Raw genomic sequence first — 14,996 nt, 5'->3', positions numbered from 1 at the left:
TGTGGGGACAAAAAGCAAGTCTCCATAACAGAAATGATTACATTTGTGAAGACATGTTGTGTGGTTAGGATGAGGTTAGAGTTAAGTCAGTAGGAAATACATTTTTGTTAATATAATGTCCTCTGAAGTCAGGTCTGAAGACCTGGTTTTAGTTTCAGGGTAAGGGTTAGGGTTACATTTAGGCACTTAGTTGTGGTGGTTAAGGTTAAGGTAAGGGAATGTGTGTTTGTCTGGTGGAAAAACCTTAATCCAGGAAACAGATACATTTTGAACAACAGTCAGTAGGAGGATGGCAGTGATGAGTGTAATGCATGTGTTTATTGAGTTCTTGCTACTTTATGTCAAACAAACATGCAGTAACCTAAAGCACAATGGTGTGAAGATGCCGTGCAAAAGTGAACAAGATCAACACACTCCACAAAACCACAACACAACGGAGGACAACACCCAAAAACACACCCACCTGATTCACACAACAACACTGTCTTGTGTTCTGCACAATCAATATACACTGGTATATTTGTACATTTAGTTGCAAAACATCCTTTCAACTGACTTTGAGAAAAAAGTAAATCTTATATATATCTAACGTTTAACATCATATTAAGTGTACAGACTGTGCAGGACACTGACTTACAAACAGTGGCGACTGTAAAGCAACAAGATGAACAGTAGAGGGCGTTTCATAACACGGGCACACAAACAGTGAAGCTCTTCAGTCCAAAAATATTAAGAATTAGAAAAGAAAACAAAGATTAGACATCAATTTATAATAGATTTTTGGTAACACTTTACATTTCAGTACATGGTAATGTAATGTAGTGTGGCAATGATTTCATAATATAATCTAACTTAATAGTGTGGTAATAAGGACATAATATTGCAATACCATCGAGGTAACAGAATGGTAATGTTATTCCCTTTAATGATAATTAACACATTATAACATGTCTCAAACTAATTTTTCCATTGTTATTACCAAGCTATTACTTAATTATTATGGTAAAATTGCTTTATTATTACTATTCTATGACAAAATAATGACTATACTACTACATAGTTACAGCATTGTAATGTAAAGTGTTACAGATTTCTTTGTTTTTGTTAATGAGCACATAAAACATTTTATCGGCCTCAGATGATTTGATTACTTTATTTGGATTAAAATGCTTCACTTGCAGATGGAAAAGCTGCACATATGCACTTATTTGTTATTAACTGCACGTATGACGTCAAACAATTAAAAACATAAAATAAAAAAGCTTTAAAATAAAAAGGACAAAAGGACTACGCCTCAGACAATCCATGCAGTTTTCTTACTCTTTGTCTCCTTTACTGCAGATGCGAAGCACAGAGGAGACACAAAAGGACAAAAGGACAAGAAACATTTTAGTTCACCCTCAGGTGACGTGTTTGAATATTTTCAATTTCATATTAGTCAGAATCATAATTTTTTACTTGTATCTTACATGATAAGGAATGTAAATTGCTTACACGGCAATATCTATATCTATAGTCTTTTTGTGCATAATGTTCATGGTTTAACTATTTCTTTGGCGCGGGGGTTTGATGACGACATCTTAGGAATCACTTTAATGTATAAATGATCAGGAATACTCATTTCTCACCTCTGACGACCTCCAGACGGAGTGACAGGAACAGTGAGGGTTGTAAGTTTGGGATCCTGTGGGGTGAGAATCTGCGGGATGCTATTCTGCTCCTCCTCTCTTCCTCCTCCTCCTCCCGCTCCTTCTCCTTTTCTCTCATTGTCGGAGTCAACGTCCTCTACGTTAACAGCTGGACGGAGGCTGATGCTGGAGCTCTCTACAGTGTGGTTGACAGGCACAAATCATGGTATGAAACACATGTTATTAGTGAGAAGCAAAAACACCAAAACAAGTATATGTTGATATACTGCGTGTGCAGCACTGCACTCAGCAAAGCAGGTTACACTAACGAGTAGCAGCAGAGCAGGAAAAGCAGATTTAACCACGTAGTTTACTCCACTCAGGGTAATTTGGCTCATGCGTCACACGATGAAATTCTTTTTCCTTAAATTAAAAAGTGTCAGTTTGCTGCTTGTACAAAGACGCTCAACTGTTCGCTCTGTTTTTCTCAACAAAACAGTGACACAGTTTGTTTATTCCCTCTTATCTGTAAAAACAAAGGTGTCTCTTTACTAAGAGGTTCAGATGAACAAACTAACTAATGTTGGTTTATCCAGTAAGATATAGATATAGAATATAGTGTTATCTGATACGTGACAATATAACAAAAGACAAAAACACAAGTTTTTGCTACATCTCTTTGTAAATGAATTTCTTTCTTACATTAAAGGATCAATTATCTGTTAGCACGTCAGTTTTCGGTAAATTGTTGCCAGTGAAAGCCCGTGTTTGGGCTTCACTATCAGTGTAAACAGTGTAACATTATTTGTACGCTGTGTCCTTGAAAACAGACGCTGTCAAGCAAAACTATCAGACCTGACTGAGGGAGTGTCTGTGTGTATACGGCTACTGTCAAAGTGCTACATGACTGGGTTTCCACTCATACTTCTACCGTTCGTCTGACTTCACTAATGTTGCTGCTGCCTCCATCTGTCGTGATGTAAGACAAACCTCTTCCTGTGTACTGTGTTTGTATTTAAAAGTTACACACTACAGCCTTAACATCACATCAGTCTGCTCTGATTCTGATCAGTGATCTGATTTCTGCATCGAGGCTGAGTTCATGAGCTTAAACACATATCAACAAACAGTCACATGTCCTCTGCGTCCACATTCACCTGTGGGTCTCAGTGGAGAAATGTCTGGATCGTCTTCGATGAAGAATGCCGGGTTAGAGAGACCAGACAGCTGGTGGGACGGGGAGTGGAGCTGCTTGGACGGGGGGCTGACAATCGGCGGCAGGCGCGGATAGGACGGCACATTGGGCAACTCGAGGGTGCTGCCACTGGGGGAGGAGGGAGACGGGGAGCGGGACCTGAGATGAGGATGGACGGGAGGAGAAAGAGGGGAGGGTCCGACGAGTCGGTTGAGTTCTACATCTTGCTGATTATTGTCCTGCTTCTGTTTTTGCTGCTGTTGTTGTTGTTTCTTAGGCATCTTGAGGCATAAGGCTGTTCAGGCGGTTCTGAACGTTGCTCAGGTACTGCTGCGTTCGTGTTGGAACCTGGGAGAGCTTCTGAGGGATGTTTGAAAAGCTCTGGGAGAGGCTGGAGAGCGTGGGGTCGACCCAACCCTCTGAGCCACTGGGGAAAAGCCCAGACACAGACCGGGCTATGTTCCTGGGCACCTGCGTTAGTCTAATCTGGGAGAACTCTTGGCGTAACTCAGGGGGAAGGGTGGGACAGTACTTGGTCACGTCAGAAAACTGGGTGGGCAGCTTAGGCATGGAGGGTATTTTCAGCGAAGAGATGCCGTTCTCTTTGAAGAAGGCGTTGATGTTGCCGAAGCACTCTGAGGTGTGAGGGGTGCGCATCAGGCAGCTCTTAAATGCATCACAGCTGACTGGAGCTACAGAGGAGACAGGAGGGGAAGGACAGGCACATGTGTGTGTCATGTGACAGTTTTCATCAGCACATTAAATACTATATTAATCGCCAACTTTGATAATTTGGGTTGAAGTTGATTGATTTGTCAGCTTCTTAAATGTGAATATTTTCTGTTTTCTCTGCGCCATATAACAAATAAATAATAAAAACTGAATTATTTGGTTTGTGGACACAACAGGACATTTGAGAACATCCTCATTTCCAGATTTGGGCGAACACTGATCAACATTCTTCAACATTTTCTGACAGTTTAGGGAACAAACCACCAATCAACTAATCAAGAAAATAATTGTCAAGTGAATCAATTATAAAAATAATTGTAAATTGAAGTTCTATTTGAAAATGGAAGCCTTAATCTGTGATTAGAAACAATAAAATAGAATAATACACACCACCACAGTCATCCCCAGTAGCTTCCTCCTCCTATAAAAAAACAAACATGAATGAATAGCCGTTAAGCGTTGAGATACAAATTGGTAAAAAATGAAATTATGATTGTTTTCTGTATTTTATTACTTTTTGAGCTGCTTGGTCAGTGTTGGTGTCAGGACTGTCTCCCTCTGCTCTCTGTGGCTGCTGGGTCACAGGTTCAGTCTCACAATGGTTGTCTCCAGTCTCTTCTTCCACAGCAGGTTCAGATTCAGGTTCAGATTCAGGTTCAGATTCTTCTTCTGATTCAGGTTCAGGACTTGGAGGCAGAGAGGGAGAAGTCTGCTGCGGTGTAGCTTCCTCCTTTGATTCTAGATTTTTAATGCAGATTTCACGACATTTACTCCACAGTTTGACGTTGACGATGCAGGTGTAGAAATGGTGAATAAGATGTAATGGTTTTAAAAACTCAAACTAAGACACACGATACTAGATTTGCACACTAGCTACAACAATCTTTGAGTGGAGATTGAAAAAAAGCTTGTGTTTCATGACTCCTACCTGGAAATGTGACGGCTAGTTCCTCTGTCTCCTCCTTCTGTTCCTCCTCTGTAAGACTCTCTTCTAGTCTGCAGGAGGAGAGGAGAGGAGAGGAGAGGAGAGGAGAGAAGAGAACATTTTACCAAAGTTACTAGTTGCAACTTAAGTTTTTCTTTATTCTTATTTTGCTTCTCAGGGTGCCGAGTGTAACATTAGGCCATGGACAACACAATAAAGGAAGCCTTTAAAGGTAATTCTGGCATATTTACATAAGTATTTATTTAAATGCAATATTTAATTTAATGTTAAATATTTGACTGTTCATTCACAAAAGATTATTGGCCTCTCATCTACAATGCTGTGATGTTTATGAATACCGTGTTGTCAGTATTTTACTTCCTAAATACTTTATTCAACTGTAATGTCACAATACTTATTTTTCCTCTAGGATACAATATTCCACAGTTTCAATCATACTTTACAAAAGTATCCCTTTTGAAAGAGGATTTCCTTGTCACAACAAAGCTCGGAGAGAATGCTAAAAAGAAAACTTTCCTGCCTCAAACCATCACACTATTATATAATAATTAATTAATTCCCGGTCAGTTTTTATTAGAGTTTATGCCGTCATATGTTTAAATATAGTTGTAATTTTGTATATATGTTATATTCTATTCCCATCTTGTCTACTTCTTAATGCACAGTATATTATTATGTTCTAAGTCTGATGTCTAATGTTGCTGTATCAGAATAAGTTCCCAGTCTGGGATCAACATCCAACCATCCATCCATCTACTGTCATTTCACAATAAAACGCAACAATACAGTAGTATAATGTAAATTATGAGAATTTAAAACCTGTGAAATGATGATGATGCCATAGTTGATTGTCTATGAAGTCCTGGTAATAATTTCAGTATAAATAAAATTTAATTTATTCTTAGAATGATTATACTTGACATGACCTAGTATGATTCAAACAGTGAAAATAGAAGATTACATTCAGTCACACACATTTAACTTTAAATGGAAAAGTAGCCTTTGAACTGACCCAGTTTTCTGTTTGTGTGTCTCTCTCTGTTCTCTCTGTTGTCATTGTTGTTGTTGTTGCTGTTGTTAACACACTGACAGGTTGAACCTCCTCAAGCTTATACTACACTATAACTAACCCGTTGACAACAGCAAGACTTAGACTCAACTCTAACAAATATTATTAACTCAGTGAAGTAATTGTTCAAAGGAATCCGTATTCGCCACTTATCTAAACATGGCCTCATAAAACCACACATACTCACTCTCTCTGTCAACACTTGCCTGCGTTAATCATCAAGATTATCCATTGATGTGCATCACGTGACACGACGCGACGCGACCGTGGGGTCGTCTGAACGAAGTCAGGAGAGTTTAGACATCTTTTTTTTTTATAAATAGAAAACTAGAAGCAAACACAGCGCGTTTAGTCTCCGTCCATCGTTTTCCCTGCGTCTCCGAGCTCGTTACCGGGGGAACCGTTTAGAGAGGCAAGGGGGAGGGAGCGGGTGTTGCCATGGGAAGCCACGGTTGCTATGGAGAGGCGGTGTGATGCTAAAGGCTGTGATGCTGAATCAGCGCGTGCGGCGGCAGAGAGACAGAGAGAACAACACTTATGGAGAAGTCGAACCCACGGGGTTTAAACCAAACCACGGGACGCCGTGAGCCCACGTGACATGGAGAAATTCTTTATAGAAACAAACCATGACATTTTCCTGTTTCTAAACTGAAGCCACGAGGCAAAACGCGGTCTCAGGAACAGGGACGTTCAAATGAACTTTGGGGGCTCCAGGTAAAGGGGAAATGGAGGTTGGGTGGGGGACTAAATGTTTTAGTATGACCAAAGGGATTACATGGGCATGACAATGTTATTCAATATAATAGCTAATTAAAATGAATCCAATTTATACAAAAGCACATTTTCCCTGTAGGGTAATCATAAATTGACCACTGATATTGACACTGCATATAAATTAAGTTATTTGGTATTTTCTTGTCTCAGTGTTGCACTTTGTAGACGGTCTCTGAGCGCCCGTTAGAGAACTTGAACACTCTTTAAGACTGTTGTCTTCTTCTGTGTTCCAGCTTCATCAACTATTTCCAGATTAAAGGGTAGAAACTAAGAGCTCTACAGAGGATGATAAAGGACGTTAGGTTCTGGTTCTTACTCGGTTTCAGGTTCCTCCAGCAACTCTTCACTGCCCAGTGAGAGTTTGATAGACTGTCCTTCACCGGCCAACTGTCTGATGGTCATTTCCGCTGTCTGTCTGGCCACTTCTTCAGCTACTCGTGCCATTTCCATGCGCTCCACCAGCAGACTTAAGACACACAGGACACACTGATATGATACTGTACATGCCTGCCGCTGTGAAGTCACTGTTTGTAAAACAAGTTACTAAAGGGATACCGTGTTAAATATTAAGTTGAAATTCATCCTAATGTCCCACACATTGTTCTTTGTTAATACCAAGCTATTAAGTGGTGACAACTATAGAAATAAGATATTATCATAATATTACAATTACCACATTGTTACTGCAATGTGTTAATAAAAGAACCTGTTATTTAATGATTTAATTCTTGTTGTCCACCTCTCTTACCGTTCTTCCATGGTAGCCAGAGCTACATCTTCAGCCTCCCTCTTGATGCTCTCCATGAACGGTGTCCACCGGCCCGTCTGAGTCTCAGCATCTTCCTGAGTAATTCTTGTTGCACTCTCTGGTTGTTCTGGTACCGGACTGGAGTCACCACACTCGTGGGACACCACCATGGATGCCAACGAAGAGGACTGCTCATGGTGTGTCTCTGGTGACGGTGGAGTCACCGCTGTGGTCGGCACAGGAGGTTTGTAATCGGGTTCCTGCTGACCCTCGTGGTCTGACTCCACGTCCTCCAGCACTATGTCAGGCTTGTTTTTGAATGAGGCTGTGAGAAGGTCAAGAAGTAAAGTGAGGTTGACAGCGGACATGTTGTTAGGGAGGGGTGTGTGGATGGAAAGCTACTGTACCTATATACATACTCAGGCAAGAGGGAGATACTCATAATGGATATGATTGTGCGATGATTGGGACATAAGTCACAATCAGGGTGTTTGTAAGGCAGGATGTCAGATGTTAGTTCCTTATTTACATATATACACATATATGGGCGGCCTGTGGATAAAAGGAAAGGAATTGGGCTCGTAAACAGAAGGTTGCAATGCATCCAATCCCCCATTTCTCCCTGGGCAGCCCACTGCTCTTGTGCTCTTGTGTAATAAGGATAGATAGGTCAAATTCACTGTCACTAAATGGTGTGTGCAAACATGACTAATTCTAATGTACATATACTGTATATATTTGGCATTTTAAAGCCAGTTGTAAGTTTTATGAACAAACTATTGTCATATGAGTTCACACAATGATAATTATCAGCTCCATATGACTCAGAAAAGTGATCACTTGTCACCCAACGATATTCCCACACTTAGTTTTATGTCAAGAAAGACAGAGGCAACAGTTTTGTACCAGTCAAACAAGAGGTGCAAACAGTTTGATTGAAAACAGGAGGATGTGGCCACATAAAATATTCAGCAGTGAAAAAAACCCCACTGTTGTTCAGCCATTTGACAGTATATATATATATACACTTTTTGTTCCTTGAGTGACCTTTTTATTCACTTGAACGGCCGCAGCAAGGAGCCAAAATGTACCATGTGATAACTGGCCCACACTGTATCCTCACTATCATGAAAATCCACCACATGAATGAATCATTTCACACTGAATCTTTATTATTATTCCAGCAGTTTCAGCATTATGTTGATGAGTTGTACTACTTTAGAAGTGGATCACAATAGGCCTTATCTGGCATGTAGTAATCCCCAAACTCTTAATGAAATATAGATCGGAAGAAATTAGACTAAAAAAGATTAAAAAAAACACTTTCTTCATTGTTGAATATCAAATAAAAATATACCATTTATAATATACCAACACAATATTTTAATTTATATAGCTGCCATTTAATAATTATCTCCATTATTTCTGACAGGAAATAACCATATAATGCAATTTATGTCTAAATGTATGACCAACTGTTTACAGTACAGCAGCATTTCCATAGGTTAAAGATCCAGTGTGTAACATTTAGGAAGAGTTATACAAATATGTATGTTTGGATAATTGTAAAATGGTTTGAATAATAAAAAAAAATAGTTAGGTTTACATGGCCTGAGAATTAGTATGCTATGTACTTTATATGTTATGGCCTTGAAGCTGCCGTTAATATTCTCATGCAAACAAAGGGTTTTTTTTGGTATGCAAAGGCCACCGTAGTTCCCTGACACGCGTGGGAAAGAGAGGGGTGAGTGGAGGGGTTCCCCCATTTGCTGCAATCTGCAGTCTCACCATTAGATGTCACTAATTCTTACACACTGGACCTTTAAAGAGTGGCAGAAAGATGGAAGACGAATATACAGTACATATTATTATTATTTTTTACATTCCTAGTCATTCAGACTGTACCTGAGTACAATAAGGTGAGTTGAATATAGTGTTATATTCTTTAACAGCTGCCTAGATTTGTTTTATAGTGAGTTGCACATTGTACACATGGGTATGTCTACAGTGTGTGTGGTGGAATCGGAGCATCCCCCAGTCTTCTCCTCCTGCTGTTTAAGGGGCTCGCAGCGCCTTCCCCCCTGAAACAGAAGGAGAAGAGGGACTGAGTTAGGCTCCGACCACCCCAGACCAAAACACCTCTTCAAAAACTATATGAGAGGAAAAAAACCTCACGCTGCTTGAGCAGAGAACACATCTGGTAAGTTCATGCAGATAACTGGTAAGAATGTGGTGTAATTCACCAGTGAATTAAGGAATTTATCTGCTATAATTGTGTATTCTTTGCTGGGAAAATGTTTTCTAAAAGTGAATTAAGATAAAGAACTCACCTTTCTGTAGAGCCGCCACTGCACCCTGGGAGGCAGAAAGGAAAAGAAAGTTGTGTTAGTTAAACTAATAGTAGCATAGAAGAAGAAGAATAGAGAAGAATTTTTCCAAAAACTTACTTCGATATCATCTTTGGGTTGACTCACAGGCTGAGGCAACTTCAGGCCCAGTCCTGACACGAACCAGCTGACCACACTATGGACAGACAAACTCGTCAGTCACTCTAACTCATACTAGTGGTAGCTTACCCCACACTCTACATTGACTAGTTAACACTAACTAGCACCCAGCCAATCGCAGCTGACACAGGGTGAAAGGTCGCCAGTGCATCGCTGAGACGAACCACCACTCATTCACATTCTTTGTGGGATGAAACCAGAAGACCTGGAGGAAAACCCTCAGGTCGTGAACACAGGTCTTTTTGCTGCAAGGCAACAGCGATAACCACTACACCACCATGTGACCCTCAGTTAGCACCCCCATACATGTTACAAACAAAATAAAAATTTTAACCTAAAAAGCATTTAGGCTGCTATCCCCCCATTACAATGTTAAAACGTATATACAGAGGCTATAAGAAAGTGCAATATAGAGTGTCTTATATCCTTTTTTCCAGCACAACCTATAGGAAATCTGATGAAAAAGATTTTTTTTTTTATTTTCACCAACGTTATAGTTATAAATAATACGTCCTTTACTTTTTAAAAATGATGCTGGAGGTAAACAGATGTATCCTGTGAAATCACAAAAGGATTTCCTCATGTTAAGAACAATAGAGAGGGACGAAAACGTACCCAGAGACTTTGTTGTCGGTGTCAAGTGAGATTCCACTCAGAGATTCAGGCGGTGGAGACAGAACTGCAGAGAAGCGAGAGAGAGAGAGAAGAACACAACATACATCAAACCAACACAGTCATAAAACATCTTATTTTATTATGTATATATAGTGATATTGATAATCTAATAAAATACATATAAAAGGAGTTTCAACTCAGTTTGAACATCGAGAAATTGGTTTAAGTTATTGTTTGGTCTTTTTGTCAATACTGCTTTACACTTTTTGTTCTTTGTATTTTATGTACTGTATATGTTTTATGTTCAAATAAAAAAATATCCTCATAATCATCTTCTCTGTAGTAGACACACCTTCAGACCAAGGCTTCTCAGCCAAGGATCCTCAATAAGATAAAGATGATGAATCATAGTAATCAGTGTTTACTTTTGTCCAGAGAGGAGCGAGAGGAGTGGGACGACTTGATCGGCGGTTCTGTGATTGCACCGCTGGATCGTAAAACTGGCTGAGGGACAATGTCTTTCACCCATTTCACCACGCTGCAGCAGAGAAACAGAAAACACATTATTTGAAATACCTGCAAAGACCAACAGCAACACTGAGGGAATCCAGTCATAATGCTACTGCTACCTTGGAGACTTTGGTCATATGATTGCTCCAGGTTTAATATCTGTATATAAACGGGTGATTAATACTCACTTGGGCGGGAACTGAGAGGATTGACTCGGTTCTTCCTCATCATCTGACAATATCTCCACCACTGGGATGTGAGGGAGGGGGTCATGATCTGGACAATCACACAGCTCAGTTAGGGTAAGAATGACCAGTTCTCAGAAAAACTAGGAAATTTGAAGAAGAAACAGACCTGGCATTGTTGCTAAATCATAGACCTGAGGAGAAACAGAGAACAGAGTGTGTTTACTTTATTATTGTTCATGATAAATTTGTTTACAATGGGAATGATGAAGGTGAGATGTTGAGGAGAAGCCTTAAGAACATTTGTAAACGTGATGGAACTCTTAATGATCTCTGTCAGGTAACATGAATGAAAATCCAAGTGAAGTTCACGGAGGCATGCAAACTGACTTAACCCCCGTAGAGTAGATGCCTTCATGAGCTTAACCTGAAAAAACAGGATTAGATTATAAACCCGTGGGACAATATTAAAGCCAGGGTCAGGAGATCTTGAAAAGGCAGCAATACCAAACTACACTTTCTGGACAAAGCAGTTGTCCACATACACACTGTACAAACTCTGCAAGAACAGAGACATTTGGTTTCCCTCTCCCAGAACTGTGAGAAAAGAATGACGTCAGTATTTTTTATTGCAGCCCTGGATTAGGAGTCTTTGCAGCTTGTTCTGGACACATCATCTGTGTGGTGTCCGACAACTATTGTGTAATTGGCCAGAAATGTGAAGTGGCCATGGTTAACGCAGAAATCTTGTCATTCCCTATGAGGACAGGAGTTCTGCGCTTGAGTTTCTCATGAAAGTATGAAATGTCCTGACCAGTTCAGTTTTTGCGGAGTATGTACAGTCCTTAGTTACAGTCACAGTATATCGCCACCTGTTGCATTTGACAGCACTTAACAGCGGGTTTTTGTGTTTTCGTGTGGACATAGATGTCTTTGTGACGTGTGAACAGGATTATTTATAAAAACAAAGCAGGAAAATTTTCATTTTTCCCTAAAAACCCCCAATAAAACCTATGTGTGTAAAACAGTGCAACCAATACATCCCACCCTCTTTCTGTCAGCCCATCCCCAAAACTCCGCCCCAAAATGCTAAAGTGGTCTTTCCTCTTCCAGGGGTTGCGGCCTTTGTGTGAGAACTGACATCAGACAACTTCATTGATGATGGCTGTCAGTACGTGAAAATAAACTCAGCTACTTTAACAGTTAACCTGATGATGGTTGATAAGTGTCTGACCTCAGTGTGCTCCTCGTTGGTGTCCGTCTCTCTGTACTTGTCATCAGGCTGAGGCAGAACCTTGGTCAGACCCTGAGTGACCCAGTTGATCACTCCAGACCTGAGAAATGGAAAAAAAAAAATGTATTAAAAAAACAAAACAAAAAACAATAACAACAACAACCTTTTATTCTTTAAATATTCTCCACTCTTCGGAAAATACTATACCTTTCTCCATCCTCTTCACACTGACGATGCACATGGAAAAACGATAAATGAGGACAAAACGTTAAAATGAATCAGCTGCATTATCAAAAATGACTAATTATATACTTTATTTATATTATGGCTTGGCCTAAAACTAGATGGTCATTGTGTTCTTCAGAAAAATGACTTCTTATCTAGATCAAGGTTAAAAAACTGTCGTAGTTCCCAAATTGTGGAAGGAGCTGCCACACTGTCTAACAACTAAAAACCCACTTCTTCACTTTGGCATTCCCTGACCGTGTGTAAGAGTATATTGCTTTTTTAAGGTTAACATTGTTTTATATCGTTTCTGTTTTACATGTTAATGTATTTTAGCACTTTGGTCAACTCGTTTTTTTTCTTTTTTAGATGTACTATAGAAATTAATTTGGATCCTTATTCCCCAGTGTGCCTAAGCTACTGAACAAAAGTACCAATACTCAGAGTTAATACATTGGTTTTAATTCTGCATTTCTTTACAGCTGTAACCAAACATTGTCTTGGTTCATTAGTTTTGCTGCAGGGAAGTTTCATGTGGTTGTGTGAGCACATGATCTTTAAGCTTATTTAATGTGTGTGCACGACCTTAGCCTGAATATTTGTGTGCGTGTAAGTAACTGTGTCTGTTTGAATATGTTTAAATATATCATCGATGTACAAACAGCCGCCGGGGTTAAACACACCTACTCCTGAGGTGAGACACTTTGTTCCAGCAGCATGTGAGTGACAGATGTGTAACAGAGACAGATGTGCAGGATCGACGTGTTCGCAGGTAAGGTTTACAGCATGTTTTTCCACCTCTGATGTTCACGTGACCTCTCACAGAAACTCTCATCCTTCTACCATATGCAAAAACTAGAATACTGTAAATATTATGTCATGTTACAGCATAAGGACTCCTGCTGTTTGTTCATTAGGATACACAGTTATTCCCAATGTGTGGGCAACACCCCCTCCGTGGGCCGTGTTGGCACTGCAGTTAATCATTTTGTGGATTTAAACTTTTGTAATCAGGCCATTATTATTAAAAAAAAATATTATTATTATTATTATTATTGTTGTTGTTGTTGTTGTTGTTGTTATTAATGACTATAATAATAACAATAACAATAATAATAAAAGTGGAGACACTTGATCTTATATATAAATACTTGAGTCTTGTGTGTAGGAATAGCTGAGATACAGTCATTGTCCATATCTATCTCACCGAAAACCAGTGTCTCAAATCAGTTGAATTTACAGTTGCCTTAAAAGGACTTGACCATGTCATTAGGGGACAACCATGTCCACTCAGACTTGTTGGACTCACTCACTCTGTCTTCAGATGCTCTGCTGAGTCGAGGGGAGCCGGTGGGCTGCGGCAGAGCGCTGACGAAACCATTAGACAGCCAGCCTAACACTCCAGTCTGGACCTGACTGCAGAGGAGAGGTCGAGAGAAGATGGTCAGACACACACACACATATATACAGACACACGCAGACACACACTCACACGCACACACACCAGAATACTTTCAAAGAAGCTGTTACCTGTCCTCTGAAACATCCCCAGTGTTTTTCTGTGGAGGGCTCTGAACTGTAGGACAAGTAAAAACACACATACTTTAATGATACTGTGCTGCAGACACAAGCATGTGTGTGTGTGTGTGTGTGTGTGTGTGTGCAGAACAAACAATACAGTAAAACAAAGGTCCTCACCCTGTTTAGTATTTGATGGAATCTATGAGTTCCGACAGACAGAGAGAGAGAGAGAGAGAGAGAGAGAGAGATAAGAGTGAGAAGTATTGCAATGATGATGATGATGATGATGTGTATGTGTGTATGTGTGTGTTCTTCATACTGCAGCAGCAGAGGGAGTCTTGGCAGCAGCATCTGTCTCAGGAGGTGGTTGAGGGACCACTTTCACCACCCAGTTAAACATCCTGTTTACACACACACACACACACACACACACACACACCCGTCAGACACTTTTGATAATGCTGATGATAATTGCTCTTCGTTCTTTCCTCCTCATTAAAGAAGCTTCTTCATCTTCAGTCAGTTATTCATACAGGCAGACAAACAGAGTTGTCTGTAAGTGTATAATCCCTTTAAAATCACGTTTGTCTTTTTTGAGGAAAGTTCTGCTGTTCATCGATTATCAAAGTAGTTGACGATTAATTTAATAATTTATTAATAACCGCTTTATCAAATAATCTTTGCAGCCCTACTTGTCTGCTTGGGTTAAGTTTGTCGTGAATACCATGGATGTTTTCATTAAGGGAAATTAGAAACGTGTCATGTAAACCTTGTAAAACACAACAAGAGGAGCAGAGTTTCACACAGCTTCAGTCAGGACAGCAGACAACATTTAAACACCAAAATCAAAGACTCAAACTCAAAGGTATGTGTTGTGTTTGCACCGTTTGTAGATTATTCTGAAATGATTATTTCATCAGTGGTGAAAGTTACCTGAGATATCAATCGATCTACCTATCTAGCTAAAAATCCGAAATCAAGCTTCTTCACAAAGCAGTTTGATCTGTTGACGTGATCACACTCTGACTGAACTCTTGACACACACACACACACACACTGTCCCATGCAGTCAGCAGAGATCACAGGGGTCTAATCTCAAAGATCCAT

General features: G+C 39.9%; 1 protein-coding gene across 1 annotated transcript in view; it reads right to left on the bottom strand.

Moving 5' to 3' along the window:
• The window catches only part of LOC122761004 (cyclic nucleotide-gated cation channel beta-1-like), a 28,704-nt gene that overhangs the window by 13,370 nt on the left and 338 nt on the right, over positions 1-14,996 (bottom strand). The window contains 21 exon segments of the mRNA XM_044016204.1: positions 1,321-1,335; positions 1,629-1,824; positions 2,786-3,094; positions 3,096-3,515; positions 3,946-3,976; positions 4,070-4,293; positions 4,484-4,551; positions 6,661-6,810; positions 7,093-7,417; positions 9,423-9,447; positions 9,540-9,615; positions 10,215-10,278; positions 10,640-10,752; positions 10,913-11,000; positions 11,079-11,103; positions 12,144-12,243; positions 12,351-12,370; positions 13,682-13,784; positions 13,899-13,944; positions 14,067-14,088; positions 14,209-14,290. Of these exon segments, the coding sequence (XP_043872139.1) occupies positions 1,321-1,335; positions 1,629-1,824; positions 2,786-3,094; positions 3,096-3,515; positions 3,946-3,976; positions 4,070-4,293; positions 4,484-4,551; positions 6,661-6,810; positions 7,093-7,417; positions 9,423-9,447; positions 9,540-9,615; positions 10,215-10,278; positions 10,640-10,752; positions 10,913-11,000; positions 11,079-11,103; positions 12,144-12,243; positions 12,351-12,370; positions 13,682-13,784; positions 13,899-13,944; positions 14,067-14,088; positions 14,209-14,289 (2,501 nt within the window). The 5' untranslated portion in view covers position 14,290.

Source organism: Solea senegalensis, unplaced genomic scaffold (genome assembly GCF_019176455.1).
Source record: "Solea senegalensis isolate Sse05_10M unplaced genomic scaffold, IFAPA_SoseM_1 scf7180000014299, whole genome shotgun sequence".
Lineage (NCBI taxonomy): Eukaryota > Metazoa > Chordata > Actinopteri > Pleuronectiformes > Soleidae > Solea > Solea senegalensis.
Note: the sequence above shows the minus strand (reverse complement) of the source record. Positions and strands in the feature narration are given on the sequence as shown.